Source organism: Sander lucioperca, chromosome 1 (genome assembly GCF_008315115.2).
Source record: "Sander lucioperca isolate FBNREF2018 chromosome 1, SLUC_FBN_1.2, whole genome shotgun sequence".
Classification (NCBI taxonomy): Eukaryota; Metazoa; Chordata; class Actinopteri; order Perciformes; family Percidae; genus Sander; species Sander lucioperca.
In genome coordinates this window covers 11,661,455-11,679,555 of record NC_050173.1, presented here as the reverse complement: position 1 = coordinate 11,679,555, position 18,101 = coordinate 11,661,455, and the positions used below count along the sequence as shown (strand labels likewise).

Genomic DNA, 18,101 nt, shown 5'->3' with positions numbered 1-18,101 from the left:
ACACACACACACACACACACACACACACACACACACACACACACACACACACACACACACACACACACACACACACACACACACACACACACACACACAAGAAAGCTCATCTTTAACACCACTAAAGTTTCAAGCCAGAGCACATTCAAAATGTGCCAACAAGCACACAGTATTTCACAGAAGATATGATTATTTAGGGATTAGTCAGCTATTGACTAGTCTTGCTCCAGTGTCCAGATTACGGCATAGCACTAGCATTTGTGTACCTCCTAACTACACGGCAGGGCTACAGAGATACAACATAGAGACCGCAAGAACTGTGGTTGGTCAGCTTGGGCTGCTTATGTTTTCTCCAAGAAAGTTGAAGAAAGGCCCATTCATGTTCTCTACTTTCAGTAACACACAAGCAGCAAAGCCAGCACACACGCACTCACACACACACACGCACGCACACGCACACACACACACGCACACGCACACACACACACGCACACGCACACACACACACACACACACACACACACACACACAGAAACCGAACAAGAACAGCAATGAATCCAGCTCATTACTGCTAAAGAGACATATGGCAATTCTTCCTGAGCAGGTAACCTTGCTTGTCTCCATATATCCTTTGTTTTTCCATGAAACAACAGAGCCTGTAAAAGATTCAGAGTAGGAGCCCAGTCCCTGTCATATCCCTAGTAGTCTCGCATTGCCAGACCTATCTCCAGGTCTGGCTACACCACAGATACATTCTAGGTTAGGAGAAAAAAAAACGCTCTGGGTTGTTTGCATTTCTTTAAACCAATCACAATTGTCTTGGGTGGCGCTAAGTTCCAGATGCAGTGATAGTTCCTCTGTAAAATAATCTCTGGATGAAACTTGTTTTGGTGGAACATTTGCCCCCCGCAAAAGAAAACGCTACATACAATATTAAACAAAGTTAACTGCTGTTCACACAATACAGTTATGTGAGCTATTTAAATTTGCTGGATACATAGTTAGACGTAGTTTGCTCTTACCAGTGTATCGCTGTGTGTACTTCGTCCACAGCAATACCTACCAATCAGTCCCAAATGTCCCAGTTAGATAAATGCCATAAACATATTCTTTGTAAATCTTTACAATCATTCCCTCCATTCGCACCAGATGTCAGGCTTTATCCTGGAAATGCACTTCCGTTGATCCAGACTATATCCCTAGTGTAGAGTCCCATGTTCAGGAAATTCAAAGAAAGATTAAAATCAAACTGAATTTATCTGTACATTAGAACGATTTGAGATGCTCATGGATAGCTTGCATTTGTAGTCCTGCAAGTGTTTTTTCTCATACTACAATATGAAAATTAGCACTGAATGATTAGTCGCTTAAGAAAATGAATGGATGACACACACCCATAGACTGTATATTAATGGACAGCGCTTGTGTGACGTCACCCATTGGTTTGTGGAGATCTGCTATCCGTCGTCGAGTTTGCCGTTATGGGCGCAGCCATTCTGGTTGCGGATGTGACGATTTTAGACGAGAGGGAGGAGTGAGGGAGGAGCTGCTTACACTCTACATTACGTTACACACTTTCACTGGCAATCACATCATAGCCATGCCCTAAAACACCCCCTGCTTTATCGACGATTTTAAAATCAACGAGACCATAATTTAAAACAAGATCATCATTCTGTGTTGCAGAAGACTTAAAACTAGCGATTGAAACCATAAACTCATTATGAAAATGTTTACTGAGGTAATAAATCAAGTGAGAAGTGGGTCACTTTCTCATAGACTTCTACAGAAACTGACCTCCTTTTGCAACCGCACGTGGCGCCCCCTGCTGGAATTCAGATAGAATGCAGGTTTAAGGCACTTCCGCATTTGCAGCACTTCGCCGAACCGGATGCCTTGTCCATTAATATTAACAGTCTATGCACACACCATGTCATCCATCAACCAAGATTGTGAAGTATTTTCAAGTTACAGTTTCTCAAATGTGAGAATTTGCAGATTTTTCTCAGTATTATATAATTTAGATGAAATACTTTGGGGTTTTGGACTGTTGGTTAGACAAAACAAGCACTTTGACCTGAAATGATGGATTAATCAATAGTGAGTGTAGTCATAGCAGATGTAGTAATCATTAATTGCATCTCTAATTACATGATGACTGTTTAATTGCAGTATAGCAATTTTAGGTTATTCTGCAGTCTCACTGACGCGGTGCCATGCCCATTAAAAATTGAAGCTTACTGATTTCTCGCTCCAATTTAGTCTTGACGGATCTCGATAACCCTCTGTCAGGGAAATCAAAGGCCGAATGCGCTTTTGTTTTTCACTTTATGATGTTAAAATGGAGGTGGTGAAGAAAAAGCAGCTTTCATTCCGTGTGTTTGCAGTCCTTTGAAAAAGCTGAAAGAAGATGGCTGCATGCCAGATGTGGATGAGAGAATGGTTAGGGAGAAGCAGGCAGTGTGTTTTGTCTTTAGTGCAGAGAGAGCTGGAGGCAAATGAAAAAACTCAAATAATGTTTTGCAAGTTGGGTAGTTTCGTTTTTGTCCTGCGTGGCTTCTTGCAAGCTCTCAGTGGCTGTTGTCAAAAATGATTAATATATTGTGCTGAGAAAACCGAAACATGCTTGAAAAATCTCAGAATGAAAACTGGGTCAGACTGCCTCTCTGACCGGCTGTTCTCCATCCCCAGCCTATTTTTATTCCTGCATCCTCAAAACTGTGTTTTAAAACATTACATTTCTTAAGTGTTGTGGTCTTTATTGCTGAAGTGCAGCCTTATACAGTAATGTGTATAACTGTGTTTTCCAGTAATCACAAGGCAACAACATCCACCCCTCTTACATCAGCAAATTGATATGGCCTTGTCACCTTTTTTTTCCCATCAGATTCAAAACTAAGAGAAATGCAGAAAACATTCAGTTCTTACATTAAATGACATTCATATCAATAAAACAACACAGGTATAATTTCAAAATTAGCTTTGTTGTGCTTGCTGAGTGATTTTATTAATCATGAGTTAACCACTGTGTTTTTACCTTACAAACAGAGTGGCGGTGGTTTAATTGACCTCTCTCAAGTCAATCCACTCTATCATGGCTGCAGGCATGTCAATATTAAGCTTAAATATACATTTTATTACACATCAAGATTGAAGTTCCCCCAAGCACAACTGCGCATGTTAGTATGCAGCATGTGGACATATATCATTGAGTGAGTGTGCGTGTGAAGCTGCAGCATGTGACTTGAGGCTCTTTATGTGTATGGCTTGCTTTTCAAATCTGCAGTCAGGAAGCTGTAGCTCAACATGTGCTTTGGTATTTGAAATAACTTTCTGGCTGTTAATAATTTAAGTCCTGCCCCTTACTGTTGTGTGTTTGGGGACCCAAGCTGACTCCATTAAAACTTTGGCAAACAGGCGGGCTGGGAGTGATGTGTTCTGTTGATAATGTACTGTCTCTGGGTGGAGGTTATGTGATTGTTAAGGAAGTTAACAAACAAATGTACAGTTAGTGCAATACACTATATGGCTAAAAGTATGTGGACACATACTTTTGTGTATTTTTGTTCTAGGGTTGTTTTTCATGGTTTGGGCCAGGCCCCTCAGCATTGGTGGGAGAATGTTGTTTCAGGTACCAATGAGTACCATGAAACCAGAAAGTCCACTTTGAGGGATATCGGGATAGAAGATTTTGGCCATATTGCCCAGACCTAGACAGGTTTTTTTCAAAGTTATCAGGGTGGCAATCATGTTAACAGCAATGTGAGGCAAAGAAATAGCCTATGCTTTTCAAATTACAAAGTAATCAACCAGGAATGTGCACATATTTGACTGAACAACTCAGCAACTTGATGAATGATGTTGCATTGCGTTGAAGTAAAAGTTGAGCAAGGTTCAACTTTTTTGCTGGACGACCCCAAGTTTTGTTTGCTGGAGCCCTCTGCATTTTCCGCTTGTTGTCTGTCTGAACACAGCCTTAGTTCCAATTAAGGAAACTCCTATTGCTACAGCATACAGCATGTTACACAATAACCTGCTTCTAACACAGTTTGGGGAGGGCCGTTTGCGGTTTCAACATGACTGTAGGCTCGTTCGAGATAAACTGCGCCTCGCCTGTAAAGTGAACGAGAGCAGGCGGCAGCAGCCGGGGGCGGTGACAAAAATCTGCTGTCTAGACGGACAGTTTACAACCGTTTCCAGCAGCCTTCAGGCTGCACAGGAAGTCACAGAAACACTCACATCCTGTTGGGTCCTATTCCGATTTAATAAAATGTTATCAGACCCATATATCAGCTTGTACACAGTCTCCAGTTGTTTTTATTATGACAGAGTAGCTGTCAAAATGCTCTACATACTTTGCTGATTTTAATTAACAACACAGTGTAGATGATCTGTAATCTGAACGGATTTAGTCTCTCTGACTTCTAAACGTAACCATCAGCCACACAACATGTGGTTTGTACAGAATAAGCCTTTAAATCAGACAAATAGCAGTTAAAATCTGAAAATTCTGAACCAATCAGCTGAGAGGCAGGCGTTTCCCAGCATACCCTGGGTCCGCCTGGGTCTTGCAGTCGGTGAAAAGCAACTGCGCTGCCTGCGTCTCAAACCTGCGGCCGCCTTGATCTCGTGAGGTTATCGTTGCCCACGTGTGCATGACGTCAGAGCAGGTCGGGATGAAGTCGGACAAAAATCTAACCGGCATGCATTGGGCGGCGATCGCCGGTGATCGATTCTGCGCAGACCTGGCTCATCTCGAACGAGCCTAATGCCACCAGGCACAAAGTAAGGTCCATAAAGAAATTATTTTCCCAGTTTGGAGGGAGAGAACTTACTGGCCTGCAGAGAGCCCATTTGGGATGAACTGTAATGCTGACTGCGAGCCAGGCCTTATTTTCTTACATCAATGGCTGACCTCCCTAATGCTCCTGTGGATGAACGTAAGCAAATTCCCCTAACCCAAGACTTCCCGAAAGAGTGGAGGCTGTTATAGCAGCATATAATATACTGTTTAATGTTCAAGTGTCCACATACTTTTGCCCGTGTAGTGTAGTTGCCAATGGAGAATAGGTTTGATGGAAAGCACTAACAATTAGGTCACAGCTGGTAAAATGTCTACATCCTTAAAAGGGTATGTGTGTTTACACATTCTTCCAGAGAGGTACAAGCAAAAATTCATGAACTCTATTTTCTGACTGACGTTTTATAAAGACTATAGTAGACAAGCTACCAGTGTGAAAATATCACTTTGGGATCTTGGGACTAAGCCTTGAGAAAAGAAAAGAGAAACACACCTATTTTGTTGTTTTGGATTCAAGCTCTCTTGAACTCTCTCCTGAAAACAACTGCATGTGTGTGTTTGTCTGTAGGGGTGGAGATATCACTGATGTGCAGTCTGTTCTGCAGAATGCCAGACTGTCCATCAACCCTGGAGAGATCCACTTTATATAACAAAGCATTTTGGCAGACATGACTGGAAAACACAGTTAGGCCAGACAAACACCGCTGGCTGTGGTGTGCGTCTGTGTGTGTATGCGTGAGTGTGTCTGCCAGCTTGTTTGTGTGTGTGTGTGTGTGTGTGTGTGTGTGTGTGTTTTTTTTACATGGTTATATGTCTTATTATGTGTTCCTGCCAGGTAGAGAGAGGTGCAGCATCACTCAGCATGTACTGTATGCTCTTCAGCTGTTTCCCAGTAGCATCACATAGAGTGAGATAATAGTCACACATGTGGAGAAAGAGAGAGGGAGAAACTGAGACAGCCAGGATGATATTGTGGTGATTATCAGACTAACGGATACAGTGAGCATAAATATGAAAGCAGAGTGCAGCAAACAGGGAAATGAGGCAGGTGCGAGCGAGGAAGTGGTCACTTTAATGATAAGAGACAGGGAACAAAACATCTATATTCCTTGGGCATCCTAAGTTATTACATCAGTTTGTGTGACACATTAAGCTTAACGTTTTAGTGTGTAAATCAAGACCTTGTTATGAATGAATTGGAATTCTACTCTTGCGTGACGGTGTGCGATGGTCCCACCAGCGTAGGAATTGATTCATAGGTATGCATCAGATTTCACCACTCTGTTTCTGTCGTATATTATCTGCCTGTATGCTCCACAGTAATCTTGTTTACATTCTTTCATTCGATTGGGGATAAAGAGCAATTAAGGAAGGGTTGGTCTTGTCTTACTGTCATCGATAGCCGAAGTGATTGTGTTTACAGTACATTCATGCACTGTGATAAAAGAGGAACTGGCTTTGCTACTTGTGTTACTGAAAATAGAGAACATTAATGGGCCTTTCTTCAACTTTCTTGGAGAAAAAATAAGCAGCCCAAGCTGACCAACCACAGATCTTGCAGTCTCAATGTTGTATCTCTGTAGCCCTGCCATGTAGTTAGGAGGTACACAAGTGTGTGTGTGTGTGTGTGTGTGTGTGTGTGTGTGTGTGTTTGCATCAGTGTCTGTGTACCTTCTCTCCATTGGGGTTGCCCAGGACATAGCATCCCATTATATGGATGATGTTGGGTTCTGGGTTGATTTTACTCATGAAGCGACTAAGCCTCCTCCAGAATCTGAACAAAGACAAAGGCTACAGTTACACGCCTCAGAGTTTTTTCATTCTGAATGTAATCAATCATCGACAGTTCCCATGATTAAATCCACAAAATGTAACTTTTAAAAAGAAAAGCCTGCGTTGAGCACTTCACTCTTTATTGGTTAACCACTGTTTTAACAGAATATACATATGGAACAAGAGGTGAGCCTTTTGTTTTATATATCTGAAACAAGTTAACATCTACTATTCAAAGATTGTTTTTTACAGCTAGCTAATGGCTCTCAGTCATGTTTTTCATGTCTTGTAAAGCACCATCACATGTTAATGCTTTATAAGACATAGGAAATGGAAATTGTCAAGATATTTGACTATAGGAGGCTATAGGAGACATAAACTAAACTACTATACTACTACTATAAACTTGTCAATCAGAGATGGACTCAGTGGTAACTTACTGGCTCATGGCCTCCTCCTTTTCCACCTTAGCAAAAGTTGCCACTTTATTTTTCAGTAAATACAGGTGACCAGGACCTCCCTAAGAAACACACACACAAATAGAGAGATTACATCCCAAAGGAAGGTACTTTACATATCTAGCTGGGTACTCAGGGAGTTCCATATGTAGTGCATGAACACATAACCCCATATATCCCAAATAAAACCTACATTTCTACAGGAAATACAGTATTACACTTATTTTGTCTCCTTGTTCCTTACCTGACAGAAGATGAGCATCCTCCAGAACTTGCTTCCTCTCCTGTAAGCTGTAAGCTTCTTCTCTATTTCCTCTGCGAGAGAGAGAGAAAAAGGGTTGGATTGATGTTAACGACAGGGACCGAGAACCGAAAGAATATGAATATGAAAAGAGACAAATCACAGTGTAGTGAGAGAAGGAGAAATGCGAACGGTGAACACAAAGGAAATCTCTGGGGGGTGAGTTCAAGTACAGGTGTAATAATAGACAGCAGAGACACTAACGTAAGATGTAGTTTAAATTGAATTCAACAGTGTGTACTTAATGCAGCAGGAAATGTCACAGCAAAATAAAACAGGTCAATGAAAGACAGTAAAATGGGAACCTGAAATCTATATCAATTATTCATTGACGTCCTTTCACTAACTCTGTTTGAGCTTTATTCAGTGCAGAGTTCATTATTATCTTGGGAAGCTCTAGGGACCATTTAATGTACAGTAAGTGCTTCTGTTGTGAGCAAGATGATCATTTTCTTTCTTTAATTTTGGAGCATTTTAACTGATTCTAAATGAATGAATGAGTGATTAAGCCACATTTAAGTTATTTTCTAAGATGTTGATTGCAGGTTAGGTTTAGCCTGTAGCTATTTTTCTGACCTTTAACTTCCACGGAGTTCAGACTTCATCCCAGGATAGCATATAAATATGTCTATCTGTATATAAATAAATGTATATGTGACTCTATATTTTAAAGTAATTATGTCTCTATACTTGTTCAACTCATTTGTATCTTTATGAGACAACTTTCATTAGTTGGACATTCATTCAGTTCAATCATTTCTTTCAAGTGTTACTTCCATATTTTATATTTTTATCATTATTTTAGAATATTCTTTTTTAAGAGTTTTATTCACTCGTTGTACTCATTTATTGGAATTACATGTTCATATATATTTACTCACCCAAAATATCATCAAACGTTGCATGTTCGTGGTCCTAAGGAAAAAGACATTCATGTAAAACAATAATCATTTAAAATTGCAAAATGCTTTAATTTAGATAGCAATGGAATCCCTTTTTAAAGAAACAACTCATATGCCTGGTATGTCCATAATGCACACGTGTTGATGTCCGAGTGTGTTCGACTCACATAGAGGATGGGGATGATGGACGGGTCATCCCTGCGGATTATAGTGGGAACGTACTCCGCCTTTGGGACCTTAGAAGAGATCAGCTGAAGGAAAAAGAGAAACCGAATAAGCAGAAGAAATGATGGATTTAGTAGGATGCAAAGAAAGGAAAGAGTGGAAGATGGAGAAAATGGAGCAAGGTTCGGGGGGAATAGAAGAGTAACAGTCATGCCGGCAGGGAATGTACAGCTCTATGTAATGTTCACAGCGAGATGGTTGACAATACATTAGGTGCATTTAAGCGACTGCACTTGCATGAATTTACCTTCTTGAGATTAAGCTAATTTTAATCTGCCATCATTGTGTAATCCTAAAATAACCATTTTTGTACCCGTTTACTGTGAATCAGGGACAGACACCAATTTTCACAAGTTCAGTTTACTTCTTAACCCGACGGAGGGACCTTTCTAAAGTCTCCACATCCACATTTATTTTTTATTTTTACTTTTACAAATTGTGGGGTGTGGAGTTTGACATGTAGACAAGTATTTAACAGGCAGGGAGGATTTAACAATAGATCCTAGAGAGTTGCATTGTGTGAAATGTAGGATAGAGGGTTTTTGGGACTTGAGCTGTAACCTGACTCGCCAGATGGTTTGTTACCCAGAACCATCTGAGAATCCATCATTGGAAATATACTTGGCAGGTGTCTATTAGAGGTCGACCGATTCATCGGTTTTGCCGATTAATCGGCACCGATAGTTGATTGGTGGAACTATCGTTATCGGCAAAAATCCATACCGATGGTTGCGTCCGTTGCTGGAGCGGCTGAGAAGCGCGCGCTGTCATTCATTACACAGTACGCGAGAGCTGAGAAGGGTCTGCTGGCATCATACATTACAATAGCGGCCTCTAGAGGCGAAATAAAAACTATCACTGATGCCTCGTGTTGTTTATTTTCGACACGTGTTACTGCGTGCTGCACGGAGAGCACATGCTGTGCGGAGAAGGCTGACATCAGATGCGCGTTTAAAGCATCGACAGCAAAAAGGTATGTATACAGTACATATTAATTTGTTGAATAGATGTTGCATTAGTAGAGAAAGAACAGCACAACAGTATATTTGTTTGCTTTCGAGGCTGAGATGACGCTAAACATTAGTAGTAGGCTAACTTACCTCAAGCGGTTAAAACACTGACAAAAATAAACGCAAGTCCGACCCAAATGTCAGAATCAGAACCCTAAAGGATCGTCCACAATCCCAAACGGCACCTCTGATTCATATTTAGATAATTTAATAACAGTTAAACGTAGAGTTACTGATTGCTGCAGCTAAAAGCTAACGAGTTAGCCGTCACGGGGGTGTCTTTGGTGTCTTTCTAGCCTTTACAGGTGATTTTCTATCCAGCCTGGAACTTGTGCTTTTTTTCGGGGTTGTTGAGCATTAAATCCAAACTGTTACATCCAAGATTTATCCACTTGATGTCCATAATTCATCACGTTTTCGGTCATTTCTGCCGCTAACTCCGTGCTACCCATAGACAGTAGGTGCTACCGACAAGGGAACTCCCATGATGCCTTTGTTTATGTTTTCAACCAATGGGAAGGCAGGTCAGTCACACATTACGCCTTATATGGGCATCCAAGCGAGAACAAATATATATATAGTATAAAGTGGGAAAGATAGATCCCTCCAGGTCAGAGATCGTCTGTTACCGTTCTAAACCGTTCTAAAGAGAAGAATGGCGTCACTGTTTTGAGATTGTTTGTCCTTTATATGAATTATAATGCTCATTATGTTTATTTTTGCACTGGATGACTCCAAATATGTAGGAGAACTGTTTTAGACAACACACATGCTTGTGTAGCATTGCTATCGGTGTAATATCAATAAATATGACATTATTATTTTGATTATTGGCAAAAGCGTCTGGACTTTTTTTGAAACAATGTATGTATTTTGTCAACTGTATACGTTATAAATACTATCGGTCGATTAATCGGTTATCGGCAAATACGGCCCAACCTAGCTATCGGTATCGGTAAAATCCACTATCGGTCGACCTCTAGTGTCTATCACGGGCTAGTCTCACATTGCCAGACCTATCTCCACAGCGCTGTGTCAGCGATGGTGTTAGGTCTGGCTACACCACACATACTGTAGGCCTACATTCTGGGATAGGGAAAAAAAACGGTCCCGAAATGTTGGCATTACCAATCAGAACCAATCAGATTTCTTCACTTCCAACAGAGCCAGTTGGTAAATCAAACTCTTGCTGAAGCCATTCAAAAACGTCTTTTCAGTCTAAAAAAACCTTCAGTGCTGTTTTTTTTTGTATGCTTTTAATGAAGAAATACTCTCCAGTTTTATTATAACTGATGCTATTGCAGAATCTATTACTGCTTTAGGAGCCGGAATTGTTGTTTTGAAACAGTCGCCTCTCTGTGATGTCACACACACCTAAACCAGTCCCATAGCTGATTGGTCACAAACGCATTACTTGAAGCCTATAGGTGTATATCTCTCGGGATTCCATGCTTATCTTGTCATCTTGTGATACCGCGAGAATCCAGCTGCCGTGCAAGTTAATTTAATCTGTACTGTACTAAAATTTCACTTTATGAGGTTTTTTAACATTAATATGCATTCCCCCAGCCTGCCTATGGTCCCCCAGTGGCTAGAAATGGCGATAGGTGTAAACTGAGCCCTGGGTATCCTGCTCTGCCTTTGAGAAAATGAAAGCTCAGATGGGCCGATCTGGAATCTTGCTCCTTATGAGGTCATAAGGGGCAAGGTTACCGCCCCTTTCTCTGCTTTGCCCGCCAGAGAATTTGGCCCACCCATGAGAAAGAGAGAGACATCATGGCTTTCAAACGAGCAAAGTGGCAGTTGGTCAAGGCCACACCCCCACTCTCCACCATGCCCCCCCTCTCTCCTCCTCAATAGCTACAGACACAGAAATGGCACATCCTAAGTAAAGCTCATTGTGGGACTGGCTCTAGTGGCTGTAATTCTGCACCAAGGCTGAATTTCAGGAAAGAGACTTCAGATACAGTATTAGGGGACCACTAAGGCCTATATAAAAGCATTCAAAGAGCACCATGTCATAGGACCTTTAAGACTAAAAGTAAGGATATCTCGGCCTCAGTTGCTTTGATTTTGATCATTTGTAAAAAAAAAAAAAAAAAACTAAAAAAAAAAACCTAAGTCCCTTGTAAGTCTGGCAATTTAAGCTTAATATTAAATTGGTGAACAATATGATCTCTTACCATGATTTTGGGAGGTACAAAGTCATCTCCTTCACAGGCCAGCCTCTCCATCTCTCTCTCCTCCTCCCAGTCTATATTGTCATCGAGGCCTCCTTCATCCAAGGTACCACAGGAGGTCTGCAGGTCTCCACCTAGAAGAGAATATAACACTCCAGTGAGCAAAAATACTTGAGATAATAGGGTGTAGGCAGAAGTGTTGGGTGGGAGGCAAGAAAGGTGAGAAAATCTGTGAGTGAAGGACGTGTCCAGGAAGTGGAGAGAGCTGGGTGCAGAGGAGAGGAAACATGATGGAGTTGTTTATAATGGTGGTGACATAAGACAGATGGAACAGGGAAAAAGAGACCACTGACAGAAGGAGAAAAAAGGAGCGACTGATAGTGAGTGTGGCAGCAGGATTTCTGGCATCAGCTAACAAGGAAAGCTATTAAAACCAGACTGGGATCAGAGGGCTATTTTAAGAAGGGATGGTGTTGTGTAGCATCAAATCTTGCTTTTTGACATGCAATCATCATGTCATGTATATCACACACTATATTTGTATTTTATCAGGTTATAAAATGATCCACTAAATATTACTGTGATCACTCAAAATACTCAAATATAATCATACCACCACCATATCAGAATCAAGAAATATCACATAACTCATTAGAATTAATAATGTGTAATATTAGGAATCTGAATGTTTGAGAAAGAAGACACTTTTCCACACTGGATTCTGTTTTATAAACTCGATGAGGCAGAGGCACTGATTAGTGTCATTCAATTTAAGTCTAAGTTGGGCCTCTGTATTACCTTGGACTATGGTATAAGACAGCTGTTATATTATTTCACACCTCGAGGGATATTTACTAATTGGTGTCAAACTTATGCAACCAACAATGATTCTATTACTTTAGCGTAAGCAGAGAATTCAACTTATTAACAGCAGAGTTTTTGATTTGTCATGGTAATTATTTCACGTATGTTTTTGTTGACAGTTTTAATCCGCCTTATAGGTCAGTGCTTTGATAGAAACTACTTGCTGATAATTGCTATTCCTATTTGAGTGCTAATACACTCAAATGTAGTTGCCATTTTCCAATACTGTAGTTTACTTACAATGTCAGCTTATGGCATGACATTTAGGATGGCCATATGTGTGTTCTTATATTTGCTACCTACGGTGTTGGTGTTCGAGTGTGTTATCAATACTGTACATCAATGCTTTGCTCATATTTTTACTATTTCAGACAACAAACCTAAAATAATAATTGGGCAGTGTGAAAAGAGAGAGTAAAGAAAGAGAGAGAGTATGACAGAGGAGAAAATGACAAGCAAGATTGACGATTAATGTCACTCCTCCAGAGAACAATACCTTTCCCTCAGGAAAGGGGAAGAATGAGGCATCAACCACACCATTAGACTGTCATCAACAGTTCATTTATCTTTTATCACACTCTGAAACACAGAAACACTGAAGATGGAGATGGAGAAAAAACAGAAATCCACAGATACTCAGACATCAACATAGACAAACAGCACATGCAAACACGGTGTGTTGCTACTTGTATTCAAAAGCCTTTTAAAAAACACTTAGACACACGTTCCTTGCGTTAACATTTGCACCAGTGGACAATCGGACTGAGACACAAACACTCCATTTTGGAAGACATACTCACAGAAAGAGAGCATCACAAAGTTGAAGAAAGACCCACGGTCATAGGGAGACAGATGGACAGGGTCAGAGTCAACAGCAGAGACAGTCAGTTTGTACGTGTGATAGTGTGTTTTATGTGCAAGTGTCTTTGGATTTTTTGTGGTAGTTGTTCTTGATCTGCCAAAACGTGGAACTGAGCTGAAAAACCGTGATGACAAAATGTCACCTTACTTCAACAGAGAGGTCTTTGTACATACAGTACAGTATACTGTCATATCACAAGTCCTATTTGTCTGTTTCTTGATGAAAAGTGGCTTTAACTTTCAAGTAACTAAATCACCATCGACAACACACACAAAAATGTTTGTCATATAAGGCCGCCTTCTGTTGGCTAATTATGAAAAAGGTTAAGAAGTTAAATTAGGGATGTCATTATTGACATATCTAAACATTTAATTACTTAGTTCTAGGGTTGCAAAATTCCGGGAATTTTCAAAGTTGGAAACTTTCCATGGGTATTAATAGGAATAAATGGGAATTAATGGGGAAAAAACTGGATATTTGTAATATCGCTTGTTATAATACTGTTAGTCTATAACAGGGAACTTAAATGTAGTTGAAAAAAACACATCTTGCAGCATAATCTTGGTTAAAACAACCTGATTTAATGCAACTTTAGTTGAATGCCCTCCCTATATTTGTCAATGACATGCACGCAGTAATCAGCATAGGCTACTACATACTTGCCAACATTTAGTTTTTAAAATACGGGAGTTTTTTTTTTTTTCTTTTTTGGGAGGGGGGGGGGTAATACATAACCAACTGCTATTAACCTACGTGTCTTAATTGTATAGCCCACTTGTTCTTGATAGGCTGGAAACAATAGACAGCGCTGATGGTTAGCTTAGCACGCATATAACCATAACTACAGTATAACCATAGTAAATCAAAGGCAGCATGCTAGCTACCTTCGTATGTTAAGTTAAAGGTCAATGGTTTGGGCTACTATTTAGCCTACTGCAGGGCTATTGAGGCCACACCCACTGCACAGATCATTTCTAGAATCCAACAATAACTCAACATTTGTATTCACTGTATATGTCTGTCTGCTTTATTACAATTTTATAAGATGGAGTTTGTATGAATTACCCACCATTTACAGTTAATTCTCGTAAATTCCCATTAATTCCCATAATTTCCGATTAATTCCCATAATTTCCATTAATTCCCATGAAAGTTTCCAAATTGGAATGTTTCCAAAATTCCCCAGTTTAACTTTCCATGCAAAGTTTCCAGAAATTTATTGGAAAATTTCCGCCCCTTTGCAACCCTACTTAGTTCATTGAAAATATGACTTCAAACTCAATATGTTAAATCCAACTAAAATGGAAGGTGTCTGTGTCTATATCCTTCGAATTTCTCAACAACCGTTCATCCGATCGACTTCACACTTGGTGGGTGTTTTGCTGAGGACCCAAGGAAGTGCAGTGTCGAGTGCAAGCTCAGGACATATTTATTAGTAGTGTGTTATGTACACACCGTGTAGTTTATTGAGAGGGGACCCATATAAACTAATCAGTCCCTCCAGGATTTCGCGATGCCGCGATTGCGCCAATTCACGCAAATTCAACCAATCACCGCGAATTTGGTGCCACTCGCAATTTTGACCAATCACTGCAACTTTTCCGCAAATTTGACCAATAACCTGAAGTTTCCCGCGACTTCAACCAATCCCAGCAGTCCCACGTGCCGTCAGTATGTGACTCTGAGAGCCAATGACCAAGCGGGAGTGAGAACGGCCACGGGTTGATCATTTCCTTGTTTCTGATGAAGACGAGACGTGTGTGACTCGAACATCTCACATTTACCAACAAAACGTACAGCGAAAGGCCGTGCAAAACAATTCAGACCGTACTGCCAACCTGTATACATTTTAACATCAATGTACGCTGTAACGTTTTTTTCACTCTAAAGTCGCTGAAAGCTGCTGCCGTTTCAATCCTGTCGGCTCTCTGCAGTGGGTGGGGCTGCAGCTCAGTTCCCCCCGTGACTGACGCGCGCACAGACACACAAACACACACAATCACACACGGTGGCTGCAGGAAAATCCGGAGATGAGACAAGACGATGACCTAAATTGAGGACAGCTACGCTCGTTATTGTAAGTGCAATGATAAGTTAAAGTCCAATAAGTAACGTTACTTTATCAAACCGTATCAATGTGTGTCCCAGGCCAGGCCAGGTTAGGAAATTAACTAACAATGTAAAGATCAACAAGCCACTGACAGATATGTTCAGTTTTGATTCATTCAATAAATTATTATTTTTTGTCTTAAATCCACCAGCCATTTTCATTAGACCAACATTTGCAGCATCCTGAGCCTTTTTGGTAAGGTTACTAGGAAATTCTCCCCGAAACAAGTTTCCTTTTATTTTTAAAGAACCATAAAAAAAAGAAATCGCAACTTTTTTTGCAACTTTCACTGTCTCCCTCAACTTCATTGCAACAAACATATAAAAGACATCGCAACTTTTATTGCAACTTTTTAGAAAAGCTCCTGCGAAATCAGGCATTTTGGGCCGCAACAATCTCAAAAAAAGGCTGTGAAATCCTGGAGGGACTGACTAATACACTGCCCAACAGCATGCAGTGTACAGTTTGCTATCCGTTGCTCACTACAGTACATTTGATCAGATTGAGATATATTGTCCGAGAAGGATATTTCTTTCCACAGTCAGTACACATAGCTACATATAGATATACACATAGCCACATACAAATATAGTCAGTACACAAAATCTCATTGATCATCCCAGCTCACTCAAGAACAGATGAAGAAAGAGAGACCAGATATGTAGCATTGTAGCAAACTCATTTCAAGCATCAGCGATGTAACTTTTGGAATGAACACTTTTGTTCCCAGAAGTAGCCTGGTCCCAAATGTGCAACTATGTCATGGCAGGTGTATTGCTCCGGACCCAAGGAAGCGCAGTGTTGAGTGTGAAGTTGTTTGGATGAGTGGTTCTCGACAAAGCTGCAAGCAGCAATACCGGAAGCCATGCAATTGGCTTGTTCTGAACAGACACTGTAGTGTATCCAAATAACAAACGGCTGAATTTGTAACAAATAATATCAACCATCAGATAAATGGAGAAGTGGAGAAAAAATTGCAATATTTCCTATTGATACATTGTCGATTAAAAGCAGGAAATCTCCCAAACTGAAAATACTTAGACTTTTGCAGTTGGCAGTATTTGTCGCCCCCTACATTGTGTACTGTACTTTGCATTATTTGTGACTGGTTGACCTTCATTTGAGACTACAGATGATTTGGCCTCATTCCAGGTGTGCTGTAAGTCCCTCGTATATCAAAGTGCTGATCACCAACCCTTTTTTATAGCTGGCAAATGCTGCTAAGTAGCTTTCAACTCGGTATGAGCCACCTGTGCACAAAGCACATTTAAGCTGTAATGAATCTGCCAGTCAGACATGAGGGGACAAGGGTCAGACATAGCACGTTGTTCAAAATATGTTCTCACAAATCTTACTGCAGCTGTTTTGGTAGGTTGTAAACACTTGAGAACAATAGGACACTTTACATAAAATGACATATTTATATCTGGCAGTTATTGTAATATTTAACTTACAGTTTGGTATGTAGACAAATTTTTGACTGCACTGAAGTAGTCTGACATCATTTAAAAGCTGAGGCCTGGCAGGTCCAGGTCAATTTTTACTTTTTCTTCTCTCTCTGCATGTCAGGAACACAAACTAAAAACTTCCCAAGCAATTTACTTTAGACATAGATTTACACCATTTGGAAATGTGATTTGGTTACTTCAGAGTTAAAGCCTTCCAAAATGTTTTAATTACCATTTTTGCACCACTGCAACTGTAAGAAACTGTGTGTGTCAGCATCTGTGTGTGAGCGTGTAAATGCACATGCGTGAGTCTGTGTTAACTCACTGTCTCTGGGTTCATGAGGAGAGTCAGTCTTGAAAGGGGTGGGATCACTCCAGGAACGGCTGAAACTCTTCGATCTACGCTCAGCGAATGCTAGTGCAGGCGGGGAGAGATAGTCACACACACACACACACACACACACACACACACACACACACACTAACATACCCGCAAATTGTCTGTTTCCTCTACACACTCGCCACCTAAAGCACATTAGTGAAAAGGCAGATGCAGCTCACAAATATAAAGTATACAACATGATGCCATCCCTCCTCTGCACAAACAAATGCCTGCATATACAAACTGTCAAACAAACATACAGTATGCTAACAATCATATTTATCTTTAAAATTATAAAGGATCTTGTTTCTCATCATCAGTATGCATCTGAAAGGACTGTCCTTGTTTCACAAATTTACCAAGCCTCGATAAAATCAGCTCTGCTTTGAAGAGTAATCACTGTGCTCTTACAATATTTGACTTGAAAGTGTTTGACACGGTTAATCAACAGTGTCCCTCAAGGCTCCAAATTTGTTTCCCTCTGTGCTTTCGTAGTGATTAATTCCTGCAAATGCTTCTCCGTTCATTTTGCTGCTGACACCAACTTGTTCTTTTCAAGGACAAATGTCTTTTCATTAGCCGAAGCATTCATAAGGTCAACTTTTTAATGTTTTTTTTCTTCTTGTGATCAAAAGGAAACATTTTTTGGATTGCATTTCTATTACAAGGTTTTCTTTTAGAAATCACTTGTAACGATATCAAAACATCACAAATACTCCGATCTTGACTAGAGTTGATTTTCATAGTCGGAACCAGATTGATCTAAATCATTTATTTTCTTTGAC

The 18,101-nt window shown here is 40.3% G+C and overlaps 1 protein-coding gene across 8 annotated transcripts in view; it reads right to left on the bottom strand.

Moving 5' to 3' along the window:
• LOC116035063 (NMDA receptor synaptonuclear signaling and neuronal migration factor) overlaps positions 1–18,101 on the bottom strand; it is a 50,927-nt gene that overhangs the window by 3,569 nt on the left and 29,257 nt on the right. For 5 of the 8 annotated variants that reach the window (XM_031277990.2, XM_031277985.2, XM_031277986.2 and 2 more), the window contains 7 exons: positions 17,260–17,349; positions 11,654–11,784; positions 8,403–8,486; positions 8,215–8,248; positions 7,277–7,347; positions 7,015–7,094; positions 6,473–6,575 (listed from right to left, as the gene is read on the bottom strand). In XM_031277990.2, coding sequence (XP_031133850.1) covers positions 6,473–6,575; positions 7,015–7,094; positions 7,277–7,347; positions 8,215–8,248; positions 8,403–8,486; positions 11,654–11,784; positions 17,260–17,349 — 593 coding nt within the window. The remainder of the gene's footprint in view (positions 1–6,472; positions 6,576–7,014; positions 7,095–7,276; positions 7,348–8,214; positions 8,249–8,402; positions 8,487–11,653; positions 11,785–17,259; positions 17,350–18,101) is intronic. The other 3 variants (XM_031277988.2, XM_031277992.2, XM_035997936.1) reach the window with 1 other exon arrangement.